We start from the raw sequence: 12,556 nt of genomic DNA, 5'->3' as shown, positions 1-12,556 counted from the left end.
TATGAAACCGGTTTGGAACTAGTTTTCATTGGTTTTTCGGTCCCCTACAAGACCGTGCCGCGACCGAGATTGGCACTCGTGCCGGACTTCTCTCAGAGATTGGAACGGAGCTTACGTTACCCGAGTACGCAAATATGGCCGATGTTACAGAGCAGAAAGGTAAGAAAAACTGTTCTTAAACGTAGTCCCATACGTCGTGCTGTTGCGTTCTGTTCATTATGAATTCCATCCTGTTCCGAACATCTGCTTCTTCGAAAGTTGCACAGTCCCGAGTAGTACGCTTCCATCTGCTTCCTGTCTGGGATAGTTTTGCGCGGGAAAATCGAACATCTTTCTATCTTTCAATTCCTAATACACTTAATTTTTGATAAGGAGAGAAGGACGATGCGCAAACGGAAATCAAAGTGGAACCAACGTTGCAATGCTACGTCGAAGAAGAACACGAGAACGGATTTCCCGGTTTTGAAGGTAACAACGCGATACCCTCCAGTGCAGATGTTGGCGCACTGAATCTGTGGACCAGCAAGGCAACCACGTGCCTCATTAGTCAATACAAGAAGTACAGATCGATGGTAGGACAATCGACCCAGATACGAAGTCTGCGCGAAATGTTCGAGATGATTTCTCTCGAAATGCAAAATTATGGATTTTACTTCAGCCCTCAGAAATGCGAGAACAAGTGGCGAGTTCTCGAACGTAAGTACAAGAATCTGGTATTTCGAGAACGACTGAAGAAGCCGGGTAGAATGAGGCACTATGGCCACTGGGAGCATAAAAGAGCCTTGGATGAAATTTTTCATGAAAAGAAACGGCACATGTACCTGGAGGAAAACGATTTTCCACCATCGGCCGGATCTGCGAAATACACTTTTATTTTACCGAAACCTACGAATACGGAGCAAAGTAGCGCCAGCGACAATCAGCAGCAGGAGGACCCTCTAGCGGCGTTAACGTCAAACTCGTCGACAAACTGCAAACGCGACGAGTTGGATTCGAAAGGAGCTTTGACAACTATCTTCGAGAAATTTTTTAACGAAATGACGAAAAACTTCTCGATCGCGGAGAAGAACAAAGAGAGAAGGCATAAAGAATTAATGGCGATACGACAAAACGAACTGGACGTTCAGAAGAGACTCTTAAAATTAAAGGAACAAAAGTTGGAGATACAAAAATGTAAAATTATCGCTGCTGCTCAACACTTACATTTGAATATGTAGTAGCATTGTTGTCCTGTTCTTCCAACTCCAACAAAATGTATATGTATCAGTGATTGTAGATTTTCTGTAAATGCGAATAATGTTCTCATTCTTATATGAAACGTTTTCTAAGGTGTAACATAATAATACAAATATTTATATAAATACATAATTTAATTTCTAAAAGATACATACCCAAAATATTCTAACAAGTAGTCACTGCAGGTAACCAGCAGATGGCAGCATCTTCCAGCTTTGAACTCCGCGGCTGTATTTTTTGAATCCTTCGAATCTTGGAATGTTCAAGATGAATTTATTAATCATTTTCAATAATCATAAATGGCTTCATCGGGATAAGAGGAATATTTTTATTCGTAGAATGCTCGTACCTCACGTGGCGCAGCACAAAGTCACGCTGTTCTTTCTTTTTATTATTAAAAGTTGCACCGCGGACGCTTCGGCTCAGCGTTCAAGATTTACTTTCACTACGTATTCTGGCTACTGCTTCTAATGACTCAATTTATTAAGCGGCGATTCAAAAGATCGCCTCCCTATGCTTCGTCGCATTGATATCGCACCTTCGAAAGATCACGCATGCGTACAGCTCGACATAGATTTACGACGTTGAAACGCATTTTCATTATTCTATCTTATCGGATTAACAGAGATCGAAGCTTTTTCCTTCCTCTGGTCTTACGCTTTATTTATGGCTGGTGTACACAGATGCGAATCATGAATTATTAGTGTTGGCAACAGTCACGCAACAGCAACAGAATCGAGTTGATGTTGTTTAAAATATAAGATACGGTTCTTAAAGAACGGATACGTAAAATTTGAAGTGGAATAACCGGGATTCGGCGGGGAAAGTTAAATCACCGATTCAATCGTTTCAGTGAATCGTATAATTTCCTGTAATTAACATTCTCCGTGCAATCGCGTTAATTGAAATGCTGTGAGAAAAAAAGAATCTAATGGAAAGCGAAACGATACCGTGCCTGTTCAATAATGTATTTTCTGTGTTTTCATAGAAAGATATTCTTTTATCGTATCGGCTTGAAATTTGACAGGATATTCCATGGGATCGTGCTTGGTCACGGTGATGTTAGGATCGTATCTTGATTCTGCACTGGACTACCTTGGTGTCACCTTACATTATCCAGTGCATGACGATTATACGTTTGGAATTTGGAAAAATTCATTCCTGTCACGCAGCATGGATCAAACAACAGGTAGTTTATCCCGATAGAACCATTCACCGTACCTTCTAATTCCGTCTATGCGAGATATTTTAGATCGGTCGACGAAATTGCATAAATTTCCGCGCTCGTTTAACCACAACGTTATATTATAATTAATATCGATCGTCTTTGTGAAATACTGGAATACAGTCTCCCGCAGCAGTTTACGTGTACGCCGGAGAAAACGACAAAGGGCAAACAATTTTACAAACCATCGCGCGAGTGCTTTTCGGGTAAAAATCGGTGAAACCGGTTACACCCGTCCGTTCGAGTATTCGCACGCACCGATGATACGTACGTACACGGTGCACAAGCGCACAAGCCGTGGTAAGCTGTTATACTGTCGTAGATGTAGGCGCAGTACGGGTGATAGTGTAAAAGGCGTAGGGCGGTCGGTTCTTACGGAACGGCCCTGAGTACGGTGGGTAATAGTGTCGAGGCGCCCGGTCGTCCAGTCGAGCCGCGACCACGGAGCGGTGAACGTGGACTCTTGTAATATCTCTTGAATATCGACGGAATAAACAGGCAGGGGAACGGCTGGTAAACATCACTGTGTTCGACATGAATTCTTATTGGAGCGTGCAGGGTTCTGGTGCGAAAGCTGGCTGCTGGTGGGTGGATTTTCGTTCTGCTGAAATTTCGCGTGCACAGGAGTAAACAGAGAGGGCGAAGGAGGACACGCGATTCGTTGATGCATGTTCACGCACGCGTACACCTTTCCTAGCATACATACACAGCAACATGTATGTACATTATACGCAATGTGTATTCTAGCGATCGTGGCCAGGTTCGCGTGAATGTTTTAACGTCAATTAATTGTCAAATCCAAAGTTTGGTATTCGACGATCAATGCAAAGTACTCGTAGCGCATCTGTCGTAAAACTGGGCGGTCGTTCGATGACTACTTTTAAAGCAGACCTTGAGGCAAAGCTGCGTTTATGAAAACATTGACAATACCGGATACGTCAATAGCGATCCTCGACGTGACTACAGCTCCGTACTCGAAGGAAAAATAAAGAGAAAAAGGGAACGAATACGTGATCAGTACGTGGAGAATTTCTCGAAGGCATCCTTGAGCTCGTTGTCAAGGAGAGAAAGATAAGAGTGAATCGGTTTCCAACTGTCGATACGCCTGATTTCGTTGCATCCGCGTTGCACGAAAGAGACACCTCGCGAGAGAAAGACAATCACGAACGTGTGTCGGTGCAACGATTCGGAATTGTATGCACCCGTGTCCTGGTCTGCATCGCGTTTTGCAGCACGCCGTGGGCCCCGAAGGCTCTGTCTAAGTAACAGTACTTCCTCGCGCTCCCTGGAACAAGCCTCTCTCCCGAAGAACGGGACCCACACTCCACGAGTCCGCTCTCCACGTTCTCCTGGCTCTTCGTCCCTCGTCTTACAGCCGCGCGTCCGCACCGCACCGCGGCTAGCTCACTCTCTTTCTATCTGTATCCCTCTCCTTTTATCGTGACCGAAGTAGTCTGTCCGGTCGAGCACGGGGAGTCTCGTGAAACCAGTCCTCGTACGGTGGACCTCTCGGTTGGGACCTGGCTAAGGAGAGGAGGTTGCTCGCTTCTCGTGTAAACCGGCACCTTTTGCACCTGCCGCCGCGTGATACAAACGTTTTTCGGCTTTCCAACCAACATCACTCGATGTTTCAACGGGATACCGGTGACCAGAGATTTTCCGCGAATGTTTATCATCGCCTAACGGAGTGATTTCAACCTCGAACGAGGACCGCTGTGTGTTTATTCCACGAACCAGTCCTGCCAATCGGAACACGCACCGCTCGTTCCTTAAGTGGCACGCTTTTGTATCCAACGCGATAATTCAAGTTTCCGGATAATATCATCTACGATCATCGTACGACCATCTACGCGAGTGTTTGCGAGTGATTTTTATCAATTTGGAGTAAAGCTAAGAGAAGGACGAAGCGTTGTTTCAATTAAGCAAGAAAGATATAGGAAAGTGAGAGAAAAAGACTGCTAGCAAAATTTTTATCATTCCAGCAAACAAGGAACAAATCACAACCCGTTAAGCGAACGTGATGCTCCTGTCAGAGTACGCGACAGTTGATTTGCTCATAGCTCATTTTTCGAGGACACTCAAAATTACAAACAAGAAAAGTATTACGGATTTACGGAACAGAATTCAGTAAATACTGAAACTGATAAGACGCGCGAGTGAAAAGAACCGCGTCAAACCACCGCCGCCATGACAATCACTATCCAATCATACCGGAGGTTAAGGTGTACCATACGAAACTAACAATAAGATGAACGAAGAAATTTGGTATTTTGAGAGTGCAAAGGTTGTCGCGAACGGTACAGCTGCAGGATTATCAAGCTGGTGAAAGAGAGGTTATGTGCCTCTCTCCGGGCTCGACCTAACCTCCAAGTGTCTCGGTCGCGAGTCCCACTAATCTAATTTGTGCCTCTTACCTTTGAGTACTCGAAGGATACCTCGGCCGTTCGTTGCGATATTTAACTTCCTTTTATTATTCTTGAAGCACCGTTCTTCGATTTCGTCAAGCTGGAACCACGAACGAACACATCGCCGGTCAACGGGAGATTTCGACCCGCCATTATTGAAATCGTTTAACACGATCCCCCGTGTGAGAGTACTCGTTTAAACGGATCCTGAAGGTCTACTTTTCTTTCAGTGCCTCGAACGACACTCGAGAACTACGGAAATACAATTCAGTTAACTTTTAAAAATTGTCCCGACTAAATAGTGTTAACGTATTCGACATTTATGCGCACTAGTTCGCAACAGCTTGAAGCGCGGTTCGATCGCGCTAGCGTAATCGATTATCGAGCCATCTCGATTGAGTTGACGCGTGAGATCGCACAGTGACGCGATTTACGCGGCGAGGTGGTTGATCTGTGGAGGGATCGTAAAGAGTAAAGGTGAAAAGTAAATGTAAATACGGTTAAAATCACAGTGATTTGGTTTTTCTCGCTTGTGCGTCTCTGTTCGTGCGTTATATTTTCTCAATCGGTACTTGTGCCGTGTGTTTTGCTGCCGAGACGAATCGATGGATCGACGCTGAGGAAGTTGGCTTGGAGAATTCGCGGAGAAAGAGCCAGAAATGAAGACCACACAACGTGCACTGAGGTAAGCCCTCTATGAAAATATACGTACGCGAAGGAGCATTACATATATGTATATTTAGTATGGCTAACGATAACAGTATCGCCATTTGGTCGTACGCAATAAAATCTCGCTCGTTGGTTAACGAGCAACGTAACGAGTCACATTTGTTCGAACCGTTGAAAAGTTACGGCACGTTGACGCTACGACAAACATAAATGAAACGCATTCCTCGACAGGATCCTCTTACGTGTACCGTTCCCCTCGGAATCTGGGTTAACCTTTTATTTGTTTCCGCGCAAAGCGTCGTACATCATGGCGGCCATGTCACGTGACAAGGGCATCATTTCGAATTATAATTCTCTTTCTTCGAGTGCAATATCTTTTGTCCCGATTGAAAATAAGACACCTCATTTACTAAGAATGTCCGTAGGTGGCAGTAGCCCGACATGATATTTGCAACATCCTATTGCATCTCGATCGTAAACAATATCGCGATGGCGTAACGCCAAATTCCCTAGCGCAGAATACTCGAACGTTATTTCCTAAGGATTTATTTTCATAGGATTACTTTGGAATCGTTTCTCGCTATTCTTGCTCGGATATTTTTATTTTGACGATCGATGTAAAAAACACATGGTTCGATGAAAGGAACACGGTCGTTCCGTAATCGATTTAGCCATTCGGGTGGAAAGTAAAGTTCCGACTGTCGTCGTACAGAAGCAGATAAGATAGGATACGATCACATACGAATGACTCTGTAAATGTTAGCCGGGGGTATTACGCGAAGGCTTTGCATCGAAAATGTCAGCTGCTCACCGGCTGACGTTTCGTTTCGTTTCGACTCGCCTCGACTGGGTGTCACAGTTGTCGCCTGTGAAACACCTGCGCAGCACAAATTGAGATGCTAATTTCATAGGAAGCTTGGCCATTATTTCGGTAAAATGTTTTAAAAAATGATTTATCATTTTATTTGTCTGAACGTTATTTCATCGGAATCGGCGATGACGCGTTGAAAAACTTTCTTCTTCGAAAGATTAAAAGCCACGGTATAGGCATCCGGATGGCCGAGTATTCGTTTAGAAACAATAACAGTATCGTGGCCGGGTGTTTGCATACGAAAGAGGCCGGTTATCGCGAACGATCCGAAAGTGGGGCTACGCAAAAAAGGAAATAGAAAGCGGGGAAAAATGTCGGATGAGAATACAGAGCGGGGCTAATCGTTGGATCGGTGAACGTCTACTCGCGAGGAAGTTTCGTCGAAGACAATGGAGTAATTTTGGTACTTTCCCGTAGACAGCATCGGTATCGATAGGAAAGTGTACATTGTTCGCTAGTTTTCTCTTCAAATTTGTTATTAACAGATATACACCGAATAGAAATTTGATTTTGTAAGAAGACTAGAGTAGATCCTTATATTCTGACGGTCGATTCATAGATTTTATGGACCGATTGTTTGGTTGCCGTAGCAGGAAGTATTCTCGATTCCTTTTTCAAAATGAAACACTAGCGTTTTAATGAACGCGAGAGTAAGTATCTGATCCATCGTAGAATCCATTTTTCAACGTCTGGGAACGTGTACTTTCTTTTTTTCCCCTGGTTTCGTTGAAACTTCGATCGTTCGTGACACGACTCCCTCGATCTTTTTCCCCCCTTTCTCCCTCGTGTCGCTTACCTGGTCTTCTCTCTTCACGAGAGCAGCTCTAATTAAAGCATTTCAATTAAGGAGATCAACCGGCCATTGTGCCCCCTCGGCGACTCGATTCGATGAATTTTCCCTCGACATCTCGTCGAGCCTGGGAAAGTCGTCCTTGATGCGATTAATTGCAGAAAGCGGATTTCTCTCTGTCTCTTTCCTTCATCCTTCGTCTCTCCTTTCTCTTTCTCCGTTCCTCTCGTACGGAGAACGTCGTGTCGCGCCAAAGTTTCTTCTTTCTTCGCTAACTGGTAATCGATGGAATTTTTCCACGTGGAAACAAGACGTTGCTATTTCATTCTACCAACGTTGATCGCCTTGGTACACGTAGTTGCTCGACGATGAAATTGGTAGGAAAAGGTGTTCGAGTTAACGGAGCAAGGGACCAGGGGCGATGACTTCCCAGAAACTATTCCGTAACGTTTAAAAACGGACCAGCTCGATGGTACACCTCGTTATCAGCTTGTATCCGTCGTGTGCTCGGCAATTCACGTGCAAACTGTTAGCGGATTTTCTTTTGAAACGTATCGGCGGAGTAAAGTAGGATGGTAACGGGTCGGCAGTAAAATATGATGCACGAGGCGCGGCGTTCAAAGTAACGTGCAATAACTTGCCACGGTTATGGGCCCTTAACTCTGTCTCATCGTGCCACGTGGAAATGCTCAGATTAATGAGATTTCACCGAGAAACTCTTCTTGCCAGTCATCCGAACAACTAAGGACCTATTCCGGGATACTACACGTAGAAGTTCCTCTGAATTTTCATGCGAGGGAAATCAGTAGCATATGAAAATAACCGATACTGCGTGAAAATAACAAAATTTATTTGGCACGCGATTTCATTCCAAAACGGTTTGGACAAGAGTCCTCGCAAGCTCAGAAAACGCTTTTGCCAAAAAGGGAATTCGACGCGTTCCAAGCGGATTCATAGAGTAGAATTATTGTTTTATTAGCCCTCGAACGTCCAAAAAGTCTTTATGGCCTTTTGCCTTTCCCTCCGTCAAGAACCATGGTCGCCAGTGTCCATTTTGCACGAACGTTAGAGGAACAGAAGGATACTCGTGCACGATAAGGTTGCTCGAACGCACGATCATTGTTCGAGGATGAATTCGTGCGTGAGTCACGAATGATTCACCTGGTCGAGGGAACCTGGTTGGTAGCAAAATCACGTAGATGTGTACTACGAGATTGTTCGCATGTACGAAGAAGGATGAGAAACAGAAAGGGCGTTCGTCTCGCGGTGCTTTTCGAGGGTACTCTGTGGCAAGACAAACCAACTGACGGAACATTTCATCGGTTATTTTATTTCGAAACGTCATCATTCTCGAAAGAAACGAAAAGGAAAAAGATACGAATAGGGTCGAATGAAACGACTACACTGTGCGCATGTAAAAGTTGGATATCCCGTACGACGAAGCGGTCAGTTTTCAGAAAGTCGGCTAATAAGATTACGTGGTTACCGGTTTAGGAAGGTATCCAACAGGAGAGAAAAAGCCACGCCGCGAAATTACGTCGTCGTGAAATAACCGTTTCGACGCGAAAGCGCCGCCAGGACTTCCTGTATCTCCTTTTTCGTCATCGGGATCCGGTGATCCGTGACGAGCCACGATTTTAGTCGCGATTTTAGCCGCGATCACGCGATATCCTCAAGTACTCGCAGGACACGGCATCCTTCGTTTCCTCAAACCGTGCATCGATTCCTCGAATAGGTACTCGAACTCTAGTAATGAAAGTACTTTCCCTAAACGATACGCGACCGACACGAATTTCAGAGAAACATGCAAAATTTTCATCGTTACCTCGAAAAGAATGAACAGCGGAAAGTTTCGGTGCGGATGAACGATTTTCAAAGGCTGCCAGAATTTCTTTCTTGGTGTTTCGAATTCGAACGATATTTCAATGTTCGCGTTTCCGGTGCGTGAGCGTATGTGTGCGAACAGTGTGGGCAGGTCTCGCGAGTCACGTGGGAACCGTGAAATTTCGCGATGACGTCAATCGTCGTCAATTGATTTTCGAGCGGCGCGAACGAGTACGTAGCCCACTGTGTGATATCTTGTAAAATAATATCACCCGAACGATCTACTTTGATCTAAAATATGAGTCGAACTAATTGCCTCTGTAATTGTCGCTCTAAACAAGGAGCTTTCGCGGCCGACATTTTCATCGGTTGATCGCGAAAGTGGACGCGGAGTTTTTACAGCGAGCGTAAACGTGAAATTCGACGACGAATAAAACGGAGCACCGTCAGTCGTAAAGTACGTGCATTCGATAGGCGATCACGAACGATCAGCTGGGGCTTTTCAGCCATTTAACGAGCGACGTTTTGTAATTCCGTGGATCGTTAAACCGGAGCACGCACCGTTTCAAGCTCGATCGTTAAATATACTGGACACTCTCGTTGTTTAAATTGGCGCCGTGGAAGCGTTTCACGGAAACGAGGAAGAATAAGAAATTTGAAAATTTTAGGTAAATCGAAACGAAAGTTAGAGAAAGGAAAAGAAATAGGAAGAGGTAACGATGCGATCGGTGTACTGCAAACACTCGACTGTTTTATCTTCATAGATGCATTAGGCTACGGTATAAGTGGCGCATAAATGCAGCTGCGATGCACTCGCGGCTGATTGGTTTACCACCTGCGGCTACTCGACTCCGCGCCTCGATATGCTGTTTAAAAAGTTTTTCTATCCCTTCCCTGGAACTCGAAGCAATGAAATTTGAAAATTGAACAAGAACAACGAACAGAATAGTGCACGGTAGTGCACCGGATCGGTGCAATCAAAGCGTTAACATAGTACGTAATCTTGTTTCGAGGAACGACGTGCAAGGGCTCGTAAGCCGTACGATTCGATGGAGATAAAAAGAAGAAAAATCTGTCTTCGACTAGATCGACTAGATTTCTTTCGTTCCTATCCTCTCGGAAGTTGATTGCCGTTCAACGATATCGCGAAGCTGAATCGTTTAATTTCAGGGTCGAGTGCTTTCGCGATCATTGATTTCCTCGCAGGACTCACCGACGTCTATGGTCTCTCGAGCTTGTTTCGTCTACTCGCCACCTCTCTTCTTCCTTTCTGCTTGCCAGCAAAGAAACAGCACCCGGGAGGACTCGGTACTCGTGAGAACCTATCCAATTCTCACGTAACTAACGCAAATACGAGCATCGCATCGTTTCGATATTACCGTGGAAAACGAATACATTTATCGGTGAAAAAATTTCCTGCTTATCGATATCGTTCACCGAGTAAAATCATTTTTTCCTTTTTAGTTCCTAATTAGCATCGAAACGTTCGCTTCTTACAAGCGATTGACGAGTCGGTAAATGACGAGAAGTATTATACAGTGGGTCCAAAAAGTATTTGTACACCATTTAAAACAGAGTACAGATGAAAACAGATGAAATTTTCAGCATACACGTAACTTATTTGAATCTACGAAAGACATTATTTTAAATTTTCATTATAGGCTTGCATAAAAAAGTTGAAAAATTACCCTTCACTATTTTTTTTCACGATTTCAACAAATTGTAATTTTTTAAGACAAAAGTAAATTAATTTGTATAGCTTCTCAAGGAACTTCAAGTCATTTGGTCCAATTTTAAACGAGGTACTCTGTTTAAAATGGTGGACAAATACTTTTTGAACCCACTGTATATCTCGGTGCACCTTCTATGGTACATTAATTCCACTCGGTTGTCGGTTACTGTGGACATTTGCGAGACATCTATCGAACCTGTCTCTGCTAGCTTTTCCCATTTTTTCTTTTTTCAACGACACATCGAGTACGATCGATTGTGCAGTGCTTCCTACGTTAATCGAGTTTGTCGGTGTCTCTTTCGATTTCAATATTAACCCTTTGCACTCGTACGTATTTGTCCGGATTGTTCCGAATCGGCCTGGTTATTTATTTTAAATATTGGCACTCGATCGATACTTTTCCAGATCCATTATAACTGTATAATGAGAAAATAATAGAGTTTCAACTGTGTGCGTATACTTAACGACTGCTGTAATTGAAACGCAGGACTAATTAACTAAGGATGAATGGAACTGTGTTTCCAAAGTTACAAACTGGGGCGCAAAGTTGAACGAGTGTCAAGATAGATAAATACTCACGATTTGTCAAATATTCTAATTTTAAACGGAAGTGCTGTACGAGCAGACGATGAAATAGAAAATAAAGTTCCTCCATTTTTACTGGTGGGAAAAAATATTTGCTGGTCAAAGGATTCGAATAAGTAAAGGTTGCGTATGTAGTAGCCAGGTGCAAAATCGTTACTTCGGAAGATATTGCTTGCTGCTCGCAGCATTGCTCGATCAGGTTGCTTGGTTATTCGCGACACGTCCTCGCTTATTTTCTTCGAATCGCAACTCAGACCATAAGAGCAAAGTCGCGAGGCTATCGGCAGGGAAAAGGGGGCTGCTAGTTGGTGTCTAGGCGAAACATCCACGGCTATCGATCGATTCTACTCGAAAGCGAAGCTGACGCAGTTTTTAGGTTTCACTTGCCAACCGTCCTACGAGCTCTTCCGTAAATGCATCGCAAGTACATATTGTTCCATCGTGAAAGAACACAATAGAAAATCACTCGTTCGGATTCTTTTATATCCAAAGCATCTCGAAGTATGTGTATACAATATTCGAGCGGAAAAGTTACATGAAAATTCTGACTCGGAGTGAAAATGGAGACAGGCAGAGCGAGTATAATATTTTCTAGCATGGTAAAAGGAACAGGTCTTCGGTTTCACGGTCTCTTGGCTCTGATCGCGTGATCAACGTCTCTTAGCTAGAGAATCCAAGAAGAGAAGAGACTTCCCCAAAGGTGGAATATATCCTGGAATATCGTCGATGTAGTAGCCTTCGAGGGTCGCGAGTTTCGCGTAGGATCATCTACAATTTAAATATGTAAATTTTGTCACGCGTATTCGTATGCTTATATAAGCTCCCCGATACTCCATCTTACAGTACTTGTTCTCCATTTGCTCGCGCCTTCGCGCGACCGCGAAACCAAGAGATTCGGCTAGTGATTTACGTTTATTCGTTGTACAACTAGGAGTCGACAGCATTACGATTCCAATCGTTCGTCGATTTATGAAGGAAAGAGGGTTGAATGTCGTTGAGCATGTTTCCTCTTCCGTTTAATAACGGCATGCAAGACGGTCGCTGTTTTCTTAGCGAAGAATCTTTTTGCCACGCGTTTTCCTCTAGTTACGGCTCGCGGAGGGTACATAATTCAATGGAAAAGAACAGGAACAAGAGGAGATCCCGTTGTTGCTGGCGGGTGGAGTCGAAGGTCGATTTTAATGGGGAACCGCGACGCGGCACGGTGCAGCGCGATGCA

At 44.1% G+C, this 12,556-nt stretch overlaps 2 protein-coding genes across 3 annotated transcripts in view; both read left to right on the top strand.

Moving 5' to 3' along the window:
* The first annotated feature begins 24 nt into the window (after positions 1–24).
* Positions 25–1,217, top strand: LOC117605279 (uncharacterized). 2 transcript variants are annotated; one of them, XM_034326407.2, is made up of 2 exons: positions 25–159; positions 376–1,217. In XM_034326407.2, exons 1-2 carry the CDS (start codon positions 135–137, stop codon positions 1,215–1,217), a joined length of 867 nt encoding a protein of 288 aa, XP_034182298.1. In that variant the 5' UTR covers positions 25–134. The 2 variants fall into 2 exon arrangements, with proteins under 2 accessions (XP_034182298.1, XP_034182297.2); XM_034326406.2 differs by having other exon boundaries at positions 53–159; positions 373–1,217.
* Positions 1,218–1,967: 750 nt separating this feature from the next.
* LOC117605278 (uncharacterized) overlaps positions 1,968–12,556 on the top strand; it is a 45,305-nt gene continuing 34,716 nt past the window's right edge. Inside the window, exon 1 of the mRNA XM_034326402.2 lies at positions 1,968–5,551. Within this exon, the coding sequence (XP_034182293.1) occupies positions 5,526–5,551 (26 nt within the window). The 5' untranslated portion in view covers positions 1,968–5,525. The remainder of the gene's footprint in view (positions 5,552–12,556) is intronic.

Source organism: Osmia lignaria, chromosome 3, assembly GCF_051020975.1.
Source record: "Osmia lignaria lignaria isolate PbOS001 chromosome 3, iyOsmLign1, whole genome shotgun sequence".
In the NCBI taxonomy this organism is placed as follows: domain Eukaryota; kingdom Metazoa; phylum Arthropoda; class Insecta; order Hymenoptera; family Megachilidae; genus Osmia; species Osmia lignaria.
The sequence above is the reverse complement of the archived record's forward strand: the minus strand, read 5'-3'. Positions and strand labels throughout refer to the sequence as shown.